The sequence below is a fragment of the Ylistrum balloti genome, unplaced genomic scaffold, assembly GCF_031769215.1.
Source record: "Ylistrum balloti isolate Yb309-2 unplaced genomic scaffold, AGI_CSIRO_Ybal_v1 Utg369868, whole genome shotgun sequence".
In the NCBI taxonomy this organism is placed as follows: domain Eukaryota; kingdom Metazoa; phylum Mollusca; class Bivalvia; order Pectinida; family Pectinidae; genus Ylistrum; species Ylistrum balloti.
In genome coordinates this window covers 955919-975238 of record NW_026782012.1, presented here as the reverse complement: position 1 = coordinate 975238, position 19320 = coordinate 955919, and the positions used below count along the sequence as shown (strand labels likewise).

General features: G+C 33.5%; 1 protein-coding gene across 1 annotated transcript in view; it reads left to right on the top strand.

Annotated features, from left to right (window-relative positions):
* Positions 1 to 19320, top strand: part of LOC132545962 (thioredoxin domain-containing protein 3 homolog) — a 40689-nt gene that overhangs the window by 16725 nt on the left and 4644 nt on the right. Inside the window, exons 15-24 of the mRNA XM_060209644.1 lie at positions 949 to 1097; positions 1685 to 1829; positions 2110 to 2217; positions 2579 to 2712; positions 8790 to 8813; positions 9163 to 9228; positions 11638 to 11709; positions 12982 to 13053; positions 17381 to 17428; positions 18225 to 18293. Of these exons, the coding sequence (XP_060065627.1) occupies positions 949 to 1097; positions 1685 to 1829; positions 2110 to 2217; positions 2579 to 2712; positions 8790 to 8813; positions 9163 to 9228; positions 11638 to 11709; positions 12982 to 13053; positions 17381 to 17428; positions 18225 to 18293 (887 nt within the window). The remainder of the gene's footprint in view (positions 1 to 948; positions 1098 to 1684; positions 1830 to 2109; positions 2218 to 2578; positions 2713 to 8789; positions 8814 to 9162; positions 9229 to 11637; positions 11710 to 12981; positions 13054 to 17380; positions 17429 to 18224; positions 18294 to 19320) is intronic.

Genomic DNA, 19320 nt, shown 5'->3' with positions numbered 1-19320 from the left:
ATTGTCAAGGAACAAGGTCACGTCTTACTTTTTCACACTGTACATAGCTCACAGTCATGTAAATGTATATTTTGCTAAAACAGGGGAGACAACTCACTATTACAGGGAACATAACACACTGAATCAATGCATATATCTCATTAAAATTGGAGATATGCCACACTTTGTCTGGCGGCTTGTATCACAACAATACCGAACATAACCCACTGCCGGAGTCACTGCCATCATTTCTCCCTGGATGTAAGGAGAAGTGATATAATGATAACACTGAAATTGAGGTGGTATAATATTAACCTTTTATAGTCCTGGAATTGTTTGGGACATCATTAAAGTCATTAAATGTGGTTTAAAATTTCACAGTGTGTTAAAATCACATTAAGTCAAGGTTATTAATGTCATGGACAAAGACATACATGTATGTAGTCTATGTAGTCCTCATATGCAAGAAAATATTTTATTGAAATGATTTCATGCAAATTATTTAATCAACCAATCAAATGCCTTGTTGCATCTGGTTTGAAGTAGAATATTCTGTTTGAATAAGCATTTTGTATCTAATCAGGCCTCACTTGTATAATACATCTCAACTTGAGATTTCTTCAAGTTGAGATTTTCCTCAGCTGGTATCTCCTCAAAAACGGCTTGTATAAAATTTTCTCAAGGAACAGGAGGAAGGCATCGGCTAGGATGTCCTGAAATTCCTTGAGGAATTTTCATACAAGATATTTTCAAGGAGATATTAGCTGAGGAAAATCTGGGCATGAGGAAATCTCAAGTTGAGATGTTTTATACAAGTGGGGCCAGGTCTTGTTTTTATATGAGTTTTACTGTAACAATGATGTTTTTCTCTAAGGTAGCGTGTCTGATGTACATGGGTCATGATACTTATCCCTTTTTATTGATAAATTTTCTGATGTTTGTAAGTTTGTCTTTGTGTGTGTGTTTCAGTTTAAGAGCCAAATTTGCTGTTGAGGATGTAATGGTAAACCAGTTCCATGGTTCCGATTCAGAATCTTCAGCTCAAAAAGAACTCGAGTATTTCTTCCCAGTACAACAAACAATGGCAGTCATCAAGCCGGACGCCTTAGGAACTAAAGGTACACAAGTCATCAATTAATTATCGAGATAATTTTCATTTTATAGCAATACTGCACTAGAACTTCCAGGGAAGAGAACAATCGATATATAAGAAATATTTTTTACCTTCAATGATCCGATGATAATTTTATTAAATTTTATATCAGGTTTCTACTGAATGACCATAATTTTTATTAACTCTTAAACATTTTTCAAGGTCAGGAAACACATTAAGGTTACCATTCTTAAGTGAAGATTGCAGATAAAGATATATTTTTCGTATTTTTATTTAACTTATTTATGTGAAAAAGTTATCGTAAAGACATTCATTTAGTGTTTACAGTTTCGATGAGCAGATACTGTAATCAATTCTGATGTATCGCTCTCATGGATGTTTCTCAAATTGTTGTTATTACATGTATTTGAGATAATCATTGCAGTATTTGTAAAAGAAAAAAACTATAATGATTTTTGTTGAATAAAATTATTTTTTTGACAATAATCTATCAATTTTTGGCAGAATATTAGCGAAGCAATATCGTTTTTACATATTCTGCGATGAGAATAGTATGTAATTACAATACATTGAAAACATTTATTTTTTCAGATGAAATTATTGAAAAAGTACACGAAGCCGGATTTAAAATTGCTGCAAGAAAAGAGACGACGTTATCCAAAGAAATTGCTGAAGAATTTTATTCAGATCACAAAGACAAAGATTATTATAATGACCTTGTGGAACATATGTCAAGGTCAGTTAACATTTTTCTCCTTAAAGCATTTTATAATTGATATATCAGAAAAAAAAACTTATTTTTCAGTAGATGAGTTCGCTGGAAATATTTACCCCTGAATCTGGATCTCAAACAAAATCTTGTACCTCCCTGTGTATAATGTGTTTTGATAGCATGCATGAAAATTTGATTATTTGGTTCAATAATTGATAATAAGATAATTAATGTCAGTGATATATAGTATAGAAAAAAAAAATTCTCACTAACTTGCTCTATAATAAGTTTGATTTCCTTTTAGTGGTCCAACAATGTTTATGGTGCTTTCAAGAGAAGATGCTGTAGATGGCTGGCGGTCACTGATCGGTCCTACCGATCCAGAGAAGGCAAAAGAGGAGAGTCCAGAATCGTAAGTACTTTTCTGCCAGCTTCATTAAATTAATGGTTCTCAAAAGATTTCCAAAAGACGGCAGGTGGAAGATATTAACTGGGTATTTTAAAAAAAAACCAATTGTGAAACACTTACTATTACAAAAATGCTGTGGTAAATTGTTCACCATTGACAATCTGTTTTGACAATGCACAAGATTTTTCATATTTGTAAATTATTTGGTTAATGAACCAGAGAAAAAATTTTTGATGATTTATACCTACTGACCATTACCAAACTTATATGGTCTTATTTCAACAGGAGGCTTCTACCTTTCTTTCTGTGGTATTAAGTGATAAATATATAAACCTATGAAACATGAAATTTTGTTTATTCCTAGGTTACGTGCCTTGTATGGTGGAGATATACTGAAGAATGCTGTACATGGTAGCTCAAATACTGACCGAGCCAAGGAACATATACAGAAGATATTCGGTGATTTGAAGTTTACACCTGAGGGGTTTCTCATCACAGGTACCATCTGCTCTTTGACTTTGCATCAGGCATGACCTTGAACTTTGGCTGACTTTGATCTTTACCTTCCTGTTTTGAATCCCCCAACTTTGCATTTTATAGATACCCATGTTTGATTTAGTACAGAGTTTTACATTTTTTTTATCTTGAGAGGCTTGCAGAATTCTGTAGATAGTATTCCTCACCCATCTGAACAATGATACTGTAATATTCATTTAAAAATTAAAAACGAGATCTTGTAATCTTACAAAAGTATATTTAAAAGATTTAATAAACATAGAACAGATTGATATACTGAATTTTAAATAAACAAATAACACATTCTTGATTATCTCATTAACTGCATGTTTATAATTATAAATATTTTGAACTAGAACTTTCAGAGTATATAAGAATGAGGCACAAGAAAATATCAGTTATCTCTTCCTTTTGTGTAGCACTAGATTATCTCCCTTGTATTCATTGAGTTATTAAATTAGTTAGATGAGTGAACGCTGGGTATATGGTAATGCTTTAAGATCCTTGTAAGGCTGCTTATATTTTACCCCACACCCCTTGTCACTTTATATACATACACATAACCATGCACAGCTTGTATACATGTAGTTAAGCTGATGTCGTGTCTCCACCGAGATATGATGGTCAGCAAAGACCTTGGTCACTTTCTATAATAATATAACCATGCACAGCTTGAGTAGTTAGACTGGTGTCATGTCTCCACCAAGACATAAAAGGACACTAATGTTTGGTACTACCTGTGGGTATGATTTTCTTACTGTGTGAGGTCAGGAGGGAAATCTGGATCTATTGCTGTTGTGTTGGTGTGTTGAAGGAAGCTACAATCAGGTAAATGTAGGTTGAAGCCAATGAAAAAATGGTTGATTCAATGTTTTATCGAGAGTATGTTGTTAACCAGTAAGACTAAGCAACATAACCATGTCTACAGTAGATCATTATCTAACTAAGGGAAATAACTGTGTCTATAGCAGTTTGTTGTTGTTGTTTGACTAAAGGACATAACTGTGTTTATAGAAGGTTGTTGTTTGACTAAAGGACATAACTGTGTTTATAGAAGGTTGTTGTTTGACTAAAGGACATGACTGTGTTTATAGAAGGTTGTTGTTTGACTAAAGGACATGACTGTGTTTATAGAAAGTTGTTGTTTGACTAAAGGACATGACTGTGTTTATAGCAGGTTGTTGTTTGACTAAAGGACATGACTGTGTTTATAAAAGGTTGTTGTTTGACTAAAGGACATGACTGTGTTTATAGAAGGTTGTTTTCTGACTAAAGGACATGACTGTGTTTATAGCAGGTTGTTGTTTGACTAAAGGACATGACTGTGTTTATAGAAGGTTGTTGTTTGACTAAAGGACATGACTGTGTTTATAGAAAGTTGTTGTTTGACTAAAGGACATGACTGTGTTTATAGAAGGTTGATGTTTGACTAAAGGACATGACTGTGTTTATAGCAGGTTGTTGTTTGACTAAAGGACATGACTGTGTTTATAAAAGGTTGATGTTTGACTAAAGGACATGACTGTGTTTATAGTAGGTTGTTTGACTAAAGGACATAACTGTGTTTATAGAAGGTTGTTGTTTGACTAAAGGACATTACTGTGTTTATAGAAGGTTGTTGTTTGACTAAAGGACATGACTGTGCTTATAGAAGGTTGTTGTTTGACTAAAGGACATAACTGTTTTTATAGTAGGTTGATGTTTGACTAAAGGACATGACTGTGTTTATAGCAGGTTGTTGTTTGACTAAAGGACATATCTGTGTCTATAAAAGGCTGTAGTCTAAGGGACATAATTATGCCTATAGAGGTTGTATTCTAAGGTTCATAACTGTGTCTATAGAAGGTTGTATTCTAAGGGACATAACTGTTTCTATAGAAGGTTGTATTCTAAGGGACATAACTGTGTCTATAGAAGGTTGTATTCTAAGGTTTATAACTGTGTCGATAGAAGGTTGTATTCTAAGGGACATAACTGTGTCTGTAGAAGGTTGTAATCTAAGGGACATAACTGTGTCTATAGAAGATTGTAATCTAAGGGACATAACTGTGTCTATAGAAGGTTGCATTCTAAGGGACATAACTGTGTCTATAGAAGGTTGCATTCTAAGGGACATAACTGTGTCTATAGAGGTTGCATTCTAAGGGATATTATGAACTGTTCCATATTCACTGTCTATCTATTATTTCTGTTTTGTTTCCAACATCTCCATCAGTTCCACACAGACTGATCACCCATTGTTCATTTTATACCAAAATTGGTTATGTTCACTGGTCAGTGGTCAAATGTAAGATACTGAGGGTTGTTTGTTATGATCCATTTGGCCCTGTTAAACAGTTATTGAATAACACAATCTGTTGATCTTCATTATAAATTCAAACTGAATACTCTAAAATCTTTTGTATCACATGCATACATTGTTCACTTGGTTGTATGAAAAAACTATATAAGAGCATGGTTATCTGATACACACAATATTATGCATGACTGCATGTGTTTATTATTACCAATCCTGCATGTATAGCTACATAGTAGAATATCACATGGTGGCAGGTAAAGAAGGAGTTCAAAAGGGACCACAAAGGTATCATAGGGATACAGGAGGTCATATAGGGCCTAATGTACTCAGGTGTACATAGTCATCAAGTCATGTCAAGGTCACTTACCTAGAAATTGAGAAGAAAGTCAATGCAACCAGGGATATCCAAATGACAAGGGAGGTCATAGTAACAAGGGAGGTCATAGTAACAAGGAAGGTCACAGTAACAAGGAAGGTCATATTAACAAGGGAGGTCAAGTTAGCAAAGGAGATCAATACAAGGGTGGTCATAGTAACAAGGGATGTCACAGTAACAACAGAGGTCAATGTAATAAGGGAGAACAAAGTAACAAGGAAGGTAACAGTAACAAGGAAGGTCACAGTAACAAGGGAGGTCATAGTAACAAGGAAGGTCACAGTAACAAGGAAGGTCAATGTAACAAGGGAGGTCACAGTAACAAGGTAGGTCATAGTAGCAAGGAAGGTCATAGTAACAAGGGAGGTCAAGTTTGCCAAGGAGATCAATACAAGGATGGTCATAGTAACAAGGGATGTCACAGTAACAACAGAGGTCACAGTAACAAGGAAGGTCACAGTAACAAGGAAGGTCATATTAACAAGGGAGGTCACAGTAACAAGGGAGGTCATAGTAACAAGGGAGGTCACAGTAACAAGGAAGGCCATAGTAACAAGGGAGGTCACAGTAACAAGGGAGGTTACAGTAACAAGGGAGGTCACAGTAACAAGGAAGGTCACAGTAACAAGGAAGCTCAATGTAACAATGGAGGTCACAGTAACTAGGGAAGTCACAGTAACAAGGGAGGTCATAGTAACAAGGGAGGTCACATTGAAAAGGGAGGTCATAGTAACAAGGGGGAGTCATATTTAGAAGGGAGGTCACAGTAACAAGGAAGGTCAGTGAAATAAAAGTAGCAAGGAGTCAACGCAACAATAGAGGTCAAGATAACTTAATAGGGCAATTCATCCATTGAGGTCACAGTAACTTGGATCAAGTTAGCCGGGGTTGTCAAAATAACAAAGTCACTGAAGAGGTGAAGTTAATGGTGGTCAAAGTAACAAAGGAATTCAAAGTAACAAGGGGTCAAAGTAGCTTGGGAGGTCAAGGTAACTTGAGAGGATGAGAAGTCAAGCAAGGAGGAGGTTTAAATAACTAGTGAGACCAAGTTAGACAGGGAGAAGAAAGGAATTAGGGAGTACAGAGGATTAAAAGATATCCTACAGAGATAGACTGTAACTAAAGATATACAGGTGACTGAAAAGGACAGGAAGGACAGGGGAAAGCGTTAAGTCTGACTACATATATACAAAGTAGTGTAAAAGATACTTTAACTTTAACAAGAGGATCACAGATGCCAATTGAATACAATGATCTAAGCTGTCAGATCAAAGACGTGAAAAGGTCATGGGTCAGAATATAGTCCAGAAACAAGAGGGAATGGAGGCAATAATAGAGGTTATGAGTACCAAGGGAGTCAGCTGTCAAGGTGGTTTAGGGAGTTATTCTGAAAATGAAATATTTTATAATATTGAGGGAGTCATTTACAGAAACCAAGAATTCCAGATGGATGATCTAAACTATGGCCCCTGAGTACAAGCTTGATGATTTCATAACCAATTTTATTTAATATTCATTTTTCCTTATTTTTCTAAAATAACATCTCTCTGATAAGTAGCTTTTAAAGGTTAAGATATATTTGTGTTCTGTAACTTTATCAAACATTCTGATCTGATATCAACACTTAAATTACCTACAATGAAATTGAGTTAATCTCTGACACATTTTTTTTAAAAATCGACATTAAAACTCAGTAATTGGACAACTGTGTTGCCAATAAGTAGATCCAAACATGTATTTCATCGAAACCATAACAGTCACGTTCTCAAGGTCAGTCTTGTCAGCAGAGTCCTGAAGCAGCAGAAGGTACCGTGTGTGTTTTGTGTTCGTCCTACAATCACTAACTTGATCTGTTTTTGTCACTGTTGTTTTGTCCCTTGATTTTGCAGTCACTAATTTTGTTTTGTCCTTCATACCATCTTCTTCATCAGATATCTCTCATTTGCTCTCTCATTGTTTTGTTCTGAGGTGAGACATTAGTTATTTGACCAATCAGAAGTGTTGTCTTAAAGTTGTATCTCTGTTGGACAATACTATTGGTGTAATACTGTTGGTGTAAAAAGTTGATTAATTTTCCCTTTTTTTATCAGTTCTATTAGATACAATATATATTGCAATGCTTATGTGTGTTTCACAGCTTGTGTGATAATCCGCATAGGGAATGATAACATTTTATTGGAGTCATCTCCCTTGCATGGTTAAATGATATATAATTTTGTGGAGATAGTAACTGATAATGATCAACTAAAGTTGTGATTTGTGGAGATTTTGGCTGGTAATGATCATTTAAAATAATGTATAATAGAGATGCCAGCTAATCAGCTGAAATTCTGTGTAAAACCTTTAAGACCTAATGAAGATATTCTGGTAGAAAGTTGTGAAACTGTGAAAAGAAATTTGTTTATAAAAACTAAAATGTTCAGTAAGGCTTCACTTTGAAGTCAGTATATTGTATTAGAGTGATGTCCCCTTGTACGCTGTATTTTCTCCACATTCCTGTAATTGATTTAAGTATCTTGGAACTGCTTTACCCTCCTGCTTATAATAGTTTTAATTGTCTTAATATATTGATGTATTGGAAGATCGCTTTCTTCTTTTGTTTCAAAGAGTTTGATTGTCAGTAGAAAGATTTTTCAAAAGAAAATGTTTTAAATTGTCACAATATTTTGTCTGCATATTTAATTGCTTGTAGTCTCCTCATCTGAGAAAGAAATCTCTCCTGTTCAGTGTTGCTTTCATGAGATCTGTATGTGCTATCAATATAACCTCATCTACGAAACATATATAGATATGTGTGTCACTTTTACATCATTTGTATATGCTGCCAGTTATATAACTGAAATTCAGATGTCCTGTCATCTATAAATATTGTGATCATTTGGCCTGGCTGCCATCCTCCTTGCTTATAGTACAAACTGTATATTCTTGTAGTAATTGATAATATTTGATTATTTGTGGTGTTGATAAATTGAGTTTATTTTTATCAGTTATACTGATTTACATTATCTGCATCTTGTACATAATTATATTGGTTTCATTTTGGTGACAAATACATTTTCATTCATTAGATGGTAATTTTAAAAAACTTTTGTAATTGTAAAATTACTTCTAAGATTCTATTGTGTGCATCTTTATGTTATAAGCAGATTATCTGTCCTAATCTGAGGTGTGTCATTCAGCTTCTCTTTTCTAGGAAAAAAATAATTGAAAATATAATTAAATGTAGGAGGTCATTGAATTTGCTATTTTTAAATGGCGGATTCAGGATTTTTTTATCATAATGATTTTCCTATTAAAAATAGATCTTATATAAAAACCTTATATAGGAAATAGAATACATTAATTCAATTCTTAATTATTTCTATTTCCTGTTGGTATTGATAGACGAAGAAGAAATGCAAGAACAAGGTGAGTTAATTAGAGATTAAATTCTGTAGATAGAGAATAGATTATACATAACTCACCACATGTATATACATTGTAGTGAAATATATCTATCTTTATAATATAGGAACCATTTTTGGAGATTTTTTAAATGAGTTTAAGTTATCATCAGACATGATATTGCATCAGTCTGCAAAAATTTTATTTCCTTAACATGTTAGATAAGTTTATTTAGAAAGATTTTTTTACTTTTTCCTTGGTACTGTTGACTGAACAATGTTAGTACACACATTAGTTCAAGTGTGATTTGAAATAAACTGATTAAGCGAGGGAAAACTGTAGACTGTATTGTAACAATTATGTCCTCGGTCAGATGGAAAGACAGAAGAAGCACCCGGAGAGCAAACACAGCAAACAACAGAAGGAGGAGAACAAAAAGGTTTCATCATTTTATTGAGATATTCTTACTCTCTGACATTTCCTTACATATTTGGTTGTGGGTGTTTCTTAAATATAAAAATTTAATGCATTGCTGTTAAGCATTTGCCTTAACATTCAAACATGTCTGCTTTTTTAGTGTGTACTTCGATTTACTTTGACTATCTGTTTTCCTTGATCTTTGCAGAAACTTTACTCTTTAAAACTTATATTTGTGTCTTAAAAATCCTATCGATGCTTTTTTCATCATTATTTCATCTGTAATATGTCTTATTTTTGGCACTTTCTAAACATCATTGTTTTTACTTCTGACATCTAAACATCATGTTGCTTTGTATCTGGTGTGTTTTTACTTCTGACATCTAAATATCATGTCACTTTGTATCTGGTGTGTTTTTACTTCTGACATCTTATAAACATCATGTCACTTTGTATCTGGTGTGTTTTTACTTCTGACATCTAAACATCATGTTGCTTTGTATCTGGTGTGTTTTTACTTCTGACATCTTATAAACATCATGTTGCTTTGTATCTGGTGTGTTTTTACTTCTGACATCTAAACATCATGTTGCTTTGTACATCATGTTGCTTTGTATAAACATCATGTTGCTTTGTATCTGGTGTGTTTTTACTTCTGACATCTAAACATCATGTTGCTTTGTATCTGGTGTGTTTTTACTTTTGACATCTTCTAAACATCATGTTGCTTTGTATCTTGTGTGTTTTTACTTCTGACATCTAAACATCATGTTGCTTTGTATCTTGTGTGTTTTTACTTCTGACATCTAAACATCATGTTGCTTTGTATCTGGTGTGTTTTTACTTCTGATATCTAAACATCATGTTGCTTTGTATCTGGTGTGTTTTTACTTCTGACATCTAAACATCATGTTGCTTTGTATCTGGTGTTTTTTTACTTCTGACATCTTCTAAACATCATGTTGCTTTGTATCTGGTGTGTTTTTACTTCTGACATCTAAACATCATGTTGCTTTGTATCTGGTGTGTTTTTACTTCTGACATCTAAACATCATGTTGCTTTGTATCTGGTGTGTTTTTACTTCTGATATCTAAACATCATGTCACTTTGTATCTGGTGTGTTTTTACTTCTGATATCTAAACATCATGTCACTTTGTATCTGGTGTGTTTTTACTTCTGACATCTAAACATCATGTTGCTTTGTATCTGGTGTGTTTTTACTTCTGATATCTAAACATCATGTTGCTTTGTATCTGGTGTGTTTTTACTTCTGACATCTAAACATCATGTTGCTTTGTATCTTGTGTGTTTTTACTTTTGACATCTTATAAACATCATGTTGCTTTGTATCTTGTGTGTTTTTACTTCTGATATCTAAACATCATGTTGCTTTGTATCTGGTGTGTTTTTACTTCTGATATCTAAACATCATGTCACTTTGTATCTGGTGTGTTTTACTTCTGACATCTAAACATCATGTTGCTTTGTATCTGGTGTTTTTCATGTAATAATTTTTAAATGGCATATTTCTTCCAAATCATCACCACTTACAGACTTTCCTGTGTTTCTCTGCATGGATAACCTAATTCAGTCTGGGGTTCTCTGAATGGATAACCTAATTCAGTCTGGGGTTCTCTGAATGGATAACCTAATTCAGTCTGGGTTTCTCTGAATGGATAACCTAATTCTTTTGACCTTTATATAATGGATCTTTACTGTCAAATGTACATATTGTCTCCTTAGCAAATCTTAAAAAAAAATTTTACCTACATAAGCTGTCTCTTTATAGACAAATGTTATATATAATTACTTATTCCCAGGAATTAGGTGTCTGCTATTCTGTATTATAAATATAGCTAAGGCTGTTTTATAAAATCTGGAATAAGTTCTTTTAAGAAGTTTTATACTTGATCAAAATTTAAATTATGCAAATTTTCTGCCTCTAATTAGTGGTATTGATCTTCCACAATTGGTGCATACTCTATCAATCAATAAGCAGTTTCCTGGTAACAAGCCCACCCAAATCCTTGCAATTTCAGTTAAAATGATAACAATTAATGCTATTGTCCTGTAATAAGCCCACCCACTACTTTGAGTCACAGATAATGTGTTGGTCCAATGGGCTTATTTCAGGATGAATACAGTGGTAGAACAAAAATGAGATTTTTAACATAAAATAAAATAATAATAATATTTTACTATCCAATGTAACATTATCTATTGCTTTATATGTATTCACAACATCATAGTTTAAGAAAAAAATGGAAACCATTTTATTAAGAGTTTTTGTTGTTAAAAATGATTTTCGCTAGTTATGAGATTGTTGGTAGTCATTGTCTTCAGTTACATGTGAAACAACTGAAAGTAAAAATCAGTATTACATTGTTCAATGTCGACCTCATTTCATTGCCATCCTCATCACCTATCAGAAGGAGAAGAAAAGAAAGAGGAAAGTACAGAGGGTGGAGAACAGACAACACAACAGCAAGGGCAGGAACAAGGTCAGGGGTCACATATTGTACTAGATGGGCCATTAGCTTGGTTGTCATGGTGATCTTTTCTCTAACCAAGGAACTGTCATTAATGCTTTTCATTTATTAACATTCAAGGCTAACTTTAAAACTTATGATGATATACTCTCTAATTAAGAAAGTGTCATCAATGCTTCTCCATATGAAATGACATGTTGTCATGGCGATACATACTCTCTAACCAAGGAATTGTAATATGCCCTTTTTTTGGGATATTACTTGTATCATGGTGAATGATACTCTCTAACCAAATAATACTATGATTTCCTTTCTGGTGGCAGTTAAGAGTTTTTCCTTATGGAAATGGTGGTGTATTCTATATAATCATAAAACATTCATTCTGTTCAATTTGGTAACATTCACAGTTATTCATGTTTTCATAGAGAATTATTTTTAACATCACCTGAACTCTTGACCTCTTTGAATGGTAATATAAAAACCAATATTTATACCCTATAGTGATAAAGAGAATTTTAGAATCACATCATTGCTATAATTTACCTTGTCTTTTCTGGGTAAGAGAAGAAAAACCCATTCAATCAAGTATTTAGTGATTAAAACAAGTCTTAATAGCTTTTATTGCTAGCAGGAATAGTTCATAAAAAGATAACGTTCAGTTGACTTAGTTAAACCCACTTTTCTTTTCTTCAAATGTTTCCTTGACTCTTTGCTTGTTTCACGTTAAATTTGACCTTCAGATTGTTGTAAATATCTTTTGCAATATTTTTACACATCAAAGAATGTAAATAGAAAAAATATATATAAGTACGTGCTGACATATTCTGGAAGTGGCAGTTCATTTTTTCTCTCTTTTCTGCTTGGGCAAAACTTTTACACAAATGATATGAACATGTTTGTTAACTACAGCATTTAATCAAACATTAACATGGGTATTTGTGTCATATTTAATTCATGAGCTTGGTTCTTCTATCTGTAGTAAGGATGATGTGTAAAAGTAGCTGGTTACCATCAAGTAGGAGTTAGGTTTTTAGTGTTATTACATTATATTAACAGATTAATATAACAATAACAATTACAGTGATTAATATGAGATTAAGCACAAAATCATTGTATAAGACTATAAACGTGTTTTATAAAAATCACCATTTGATGTTTCCGTAGTTAAAAGGAACCAGTTTTCTTTGTTGGATGTCTGAGTGTTTATGATGAAACTAGATGTTGGTCTTCGATTTTGTGTAATGTAAACATCATGTTATTATCATCCTCATTATCACCTATCAGAAGGGGAAGGAGAGGAAAAGAAAGAGGAAAGTACAGAGGGTGGAGATCAGACAACAGAACAAGAGAAACAAGGTCAGAGGTCACATTTTATGCCATTAGCTTGGTTGTCATAGTGACATACTCTCTAACAAAGGAAATCTCATTAATGCTTTCATATCTGGTGGCATTTTATATGTGTAAATACCTGCAGACATGGTGCTATACTCTCTAACTGAGGAATTTTCCAATGGTGACATATATATCCTGTAGTCATGGTGATATACTCTCTAACCAAGAAACTCTCATCAACGTTTTCATATCTGGTGGCATTTTTTATGTATATATACCGGTATACATGGTGATATACTCTCTAACCAAGGAACTCTCATTAATGCTTTAATGTCTGGTGACAACCACATATATACTTGTAGTCATGGTGATATGATCTCTAACCAAGGAATTTTCCTATCTGGTGGCATATGTATCCTTTAGTCATGGTGATATACTCTCTAACCAAGGAACTCTCATTAATGCTTTCTTGTCTGGTGGTATATGTATCTTGTAGACATGGTGATAAACTCTCTAACCAAGGAACTCTCATTAATGCTTTCATGTCTGGTGACAACCATATGTATACCTGTAGTCATGACGATATACTCTCTAACCAAGGAACTCTCATTATTTTTTTCATGCCATTATACCTGTAGTCTTGGTGATATACTCTTTAACCAATGAAATATCATTATTTTTTTTTCAATCTTGTGAAAGTTGACAAAATTGGATTATTTGTTTTTGTCATTCCTTTCTACTTGATTGGCATTATTTTTAATCTTGACATTAGTTGGAAAATATATTTTCCACACTATGGTAATTCTAAAAGCGCTCTAAAAGTGTTTTCGTGGTTGTCTTGGTGATATTAAACTCTAACCAAATCAATGACAAAAAGTATCAGCTGTAGGTATATCTTTAGATAATAGTCTCTCTTACTGGATATTGGAGAAGAAATATAAAATCTAGGTTTTCAAGTGATTTTTGTTAATTTTGCATTTACTGAAGGACGTGAAATTTTATGTAACCACCAAGTCATACTTTTGATTTATATTGGGTCAGCTGCATGTTCTCAACCTGAAGTGGAAATTTCATCTACTTTTCCTTTATTTCATGATATTGTCTCTACTTCCAATGTCACAATACTTTTTGTATTATATTCTTTGTGTATGACTGTATTTTTTACTCTGAGTTGACTTAAAAATGTCATAAATTTTGTATGCTTAGAATTCTGTTATAAAATCAAATATCAATGTCAATCAAGTGTGGTAAAAAACTGTTATGGATGATTGAAAAATGCCACTGTTTATCTATAATAAAAAAAATTATAGAAATGACACTTGTAATAAACATATTCTTCCATATGATGTAAATCCCGGTTTTGATCATGTATTTAAACCTTGTGTGCGAGCTTTGGTTACCTACTAAACAGGCAAAGTACTATAATTTCTATTTGGTATTTATGGTTCTTTTGATTAAATGTTTATCATTTCATGTAAATTAAATTCTTCGATCAGTTACATTAAATACAACGTAGAGGTGAGAGGTAGAGGTTCCTAAATGAGACAATACATTTGTATTTGGTTTGTCTTCTGCCCTGTATATGTGTGTCCATTAGTTCCAGGTTTATAAACTAAAAAAGTAAACTTGAAAAGGAACAAACAGGAAATTCACAAGTAATTAACTGACTTTCTGGCTGTCAGCAGCTTTTCTTTCTGTGAATTTTTTTTCCCATTAAGTCTTATCAAAATGTGTTCATATACTGTTGATGGTTGATTTTTTTCCCCTTGAATTCTTTTTTTACTTAAGTTGATGAATAAAGTGTTGTTCCTGTAAGTTGTACATTTTTGTACCTAAGGAAAATGGGACTTGATCATGTTTGTTTCACTAAAACAAAATGAGTTTTAATCTATTAAACTTTCTTGTCGTCACTGAATTCACCAAAAGTCATGTCACATATAGTACAGGTGTTCTCCAGTGCTTACAGTACATGTGTTCTCCATATCCTTAGTATAATGATAGTACAAGTGTTCTCTAGCTCCTGTAAACAAAGTAAACAATTGTGTTGATTTTCCAGATGATAAACAAATAGAGGAATCTTGTAAACAGGAAGAAGGTATACAATCACTGTTATGTATATTATACAGATGTTACATGTTGTATCCTATGTATTGTTTATTACTTACAGTGTAGCCCTGTTGTTGCATCAAAAACTCTCCAGCTTTTCAAGCATGAATGTATCCCTGGCATTGCACCAAAACCTTCATAACTTTCAGTGTGGGAAATATCTACCTCACAGCATACTTTTATTTATGCATATGTAAATTTTGTATTAAAAACTTGTCTTTATCATTATGGTTTATTTAAACAGCTTATTCCAGCCTCATTTCGATCAGGAAATATATACCCTCCCAACCCATTCAATTGGGGAAATTCCCCCATATGGTATACCCTCTCAGCATATTCATTTAGGGAAATTTCCCCCTCATGGCATACCCTCTAAGCATTTTCAGTTGAGGTTAATTTCCACCTCATGGCATACCCTCTCATCATGTTCAGTTGGGAAATTTCCCCCTCATGGCATAGCCTCTCATCACATTCATTTGAGGAAATTTCCATTTCATTGTAAACCCTCCAAGCTTATTACTGGGTACAACTTATTCTGGTCACTCATCGTCTTATATCAGCTTATTTTGTCTGAGAAGTATTCCCTCATAGAATATTTTACCATGGTAGGTGTATCAAAACTTCACCAATTCTATCTTCTTTATGTTGGAGCATTTCAATCTCTAGCATTCCGTTAATCATGTAGGTTTATCATACTTTTTCCACAGCTTATTTAGTCACAAAAGTGTAAAAAAAATATATATATTTCATTGATATACATGCCTTCAAATCAAGTTATCTATAGTTATGCGATAGAGATTTCTTCCTATATAATAAAATGGTTTCAGTACATGCAAATAACAAGAAGCCGTTTGATAGATTAAATATTGTCTTGTCAATACATCAGGTCAGTGTTTTATCCTGCTGATCAATGTTGGAGTCACTAAGTAGGTCACTGTAAGGTCACCTCTCAGCTTTAATGCCGTTTCTTTGATTACTTTCTTACAAGTTCCGATCTATTTATTTCTTTCATTCAAGTTTCGATTATGGTCTGGAGCTGGCTTCAAGACGACTGTCCATTCACTCATTCAGCCAATGTGGTCAGTCTTCCTTATCCTGCGGTCATTTTAACTGTAATGGCCTTGACCAATTTCTGTCATTGTATTCATTGATTCCCTGTCAGTAAATTGTCAGTGTCAGACTCTGTTCTATGCACCTCCACTTTTTTATCTCTGTAGGATTGCCGTCAAGTGGTTGTATCTATCTGATCAGAGCAATTGACTCTCTAAGAATTCCATCATCATTTCTCCTCGTACTGGATATTCGTGAAAACATTCCTTAAACAGTTTGCTATGCCAGTTGACTGTGAAAAAACGCTGCTTCATCTCTAAAGCAAACCCTTAGTGTGTATTAATATGTTTGATAAATCTGTTCATTTTAAGTTGGTTGAATGATGAAAAGTACAAATTTTATTTTGGGAATTCCACAATTTCATGCTGTGTTTATGTGTTAGGTTAATAAAACACATAGGAGTCATAATCTGGAAAGATACTCAAATATTGATATTAACACCCAATATGCCTGTTATTTGTCCCTATAGGATTGATATCTGTAAGCACTCATCTTTTGTTAAACTGACCATCGAATTGTCACATCAAATTTTGTATACATGTACCCTTTTTTCTCAATCATAATTTGGTATTTTAATAGGTAATCATATTAGTGTATTGTGAATCAAAAGTCTTGTATCTTTTTTTACAGCATTTTGTACAAACAGGAAAGATGTATTTTTGCACATTAATTTCAGATCCTTTTTTTTCTGTGTATGATATTTCTTTATTCAGCATTATGCTGAAAAAAATCACTAACACCTGTGTGTATGTTTTGCACTTTCTAACGAAAGATCCAGGAATGCTTACTTTTCAGTTGTTTCTTTCAGCACAACATCTATCATAATCGATAATTTTAGCAATTTTAATTGAAAAATCTTTTCAAATTTTTATATAAAAAAAGTCAACAGAAATTTTGAAAATATTTTATGAAAATGAAATATTAAATATTCCATATTATAATTACTTATCATTTAAGTTAACATGAGATTGTCAGCCATTTTGGACATTTTCAATAATGCATTTCACCTGTAAAGTGATTTCTCTCTCAGATCACCATACCTTTCAAATCTGTAAATTCAAATGAATGAATCCAGATCTTGTATGTGTTTGTTTCAGTGTTGGTGTGTAATGTTGACTATGTTCTATTGTTGTAGGAGATCTAGAAGCACCACAAGAAGAACAGGCTGAAACACAAGAAGGAGGTAAATACTTATTGCCTCTGTGACATCGTCTGTTTTTCTAAAACAACTAAAATGAGGTTATCAACATGGCAATATTATTGATCAAACACTTTCAACATTTTCTGCCTTTTTGCTTGACCCAAGTCAAACAATCACAGTTACCAAACCCACAAATAAGAAGATTCAGTTTTCATAGTCCACGTTACCTTAGTTTCCAGAGATTGTGACCCTGTCATCCAGTTTACCATGGTTACCAGTGGCAGTGACCCTGTAATCCAATTTACTACAGTTACCAGGGGTTTGGGTTGTAATCCTATTCACTAGGGGTTGTGGCCTGTAATCCTAATTCACCAGGATTGTGGCCTTTAACCCTTTTCACTATGGGTTGTGGCCAGTGTTCTGAATTCACCAGGATTGTGGCCCGTGTTCCAGATATACCAGGGGTTATGACCTGTAATCCTATTCAAAAGGGGTTGTAGCCTGTAATCCCAAATTCACCAGCGATGTGGCCTGTAATCCTATTCACCATTGGGTTGTGACATGTATCCCCAAATTCACCAGAGTTTGTGGCATGTAATCCTATTCATCAGGATAATTATACATATTATCGTTACTTTACACTATGATCAGGAATCAGGTTTTTTATAATCGGGTTAGGTATATAAACATATGAATTGTTTGGTGTAAGTCTCAAACAAACACAAAAAAAGATTTTGAAACTTTTATTTTGGTAAAGTTATCTGCCATTTTGGAAATCTGATTTTTGCCTGTGTGATGTAAAAAAGTCATTTTTCCATACTATTTACTAACCTCACAGACACTGCTGTATCAAAGAAAAGTGCAGAATCTGAGGACGCTGCTCCAGAGGAACGTCATAGACTCAAAGGTTATTTGGCACTATGTGTAGTGACTTTTCTGTATAGTAACTAGTAACTTTCCTCTGTGGTGACATTCTGTGTAGTGTTTCTCCTGCACTAACTTTCCAAGCTGACATACCTGTCACTACTAAATCCCGATTGTTGAAGTATTCTGAGAACTTCGTATTGTATACTGCTCTTGAAACTGACTGTAATTTTCAACACTTTTACTTTTATTTATGTATGGCTTCATCATTTTAAATTCAATTTAATATTTTCACTGTAGAAAAAAAATGTATGCAACCTCTCTACTTATCTATATAAAACTCCTTTCTTGTAGAACACTTGCCTAGATAGGTCACCTGTTAATAAGGTCACTAACATTTGCATTAATACTGAATGATTTCATTGATAACAAATAAAATAAATATTGACATGTCTGTTATGACCACACTCACTTAATGTATTTGACAGTCTTTTTGTTGTGGTCAATCAAATCCCTCCATTACTATCTACAGACAGGTGGTCTTTATAGACAGGGGTCTAATCTAAGTTAGTCTTTCTACACAGGTATCAATCTACCATCAGGTAGTCTTTATCAAACCACAGAGAGCCTATTAGACAGGGATCAATATACCCACCATGTGTTCTTTATATACAGGGATCAATTTACCCACCATGTGGTCTTTATATACAGGGATCAATATACCCACCATGTGGTCTTTATAGACAGGGATCAGTCTACATTCAGGTGGTCTTTATAGACATGGATCAATACATCCATCATGTGGTCTTTATAGACAGGGATCAGTCTACATTCAAATGGTCTTTATAGACAAGGATCAGTCTAATTTCATATAGTCTTTATAGACAGGGATCAATATACCCTTTATTTGGTCTTTATAGACAGGATAAATCTACTTCCATATGATCTTTATAGACAGGGTCCAGTCCTCTATCAAATGACAGGGATCTACATATCCCTCATGTAATTTTATTAAACAGGTATCACTCTGTCCTCAGATGGTTTTTTTAGACATGAATTAATGTACCCCT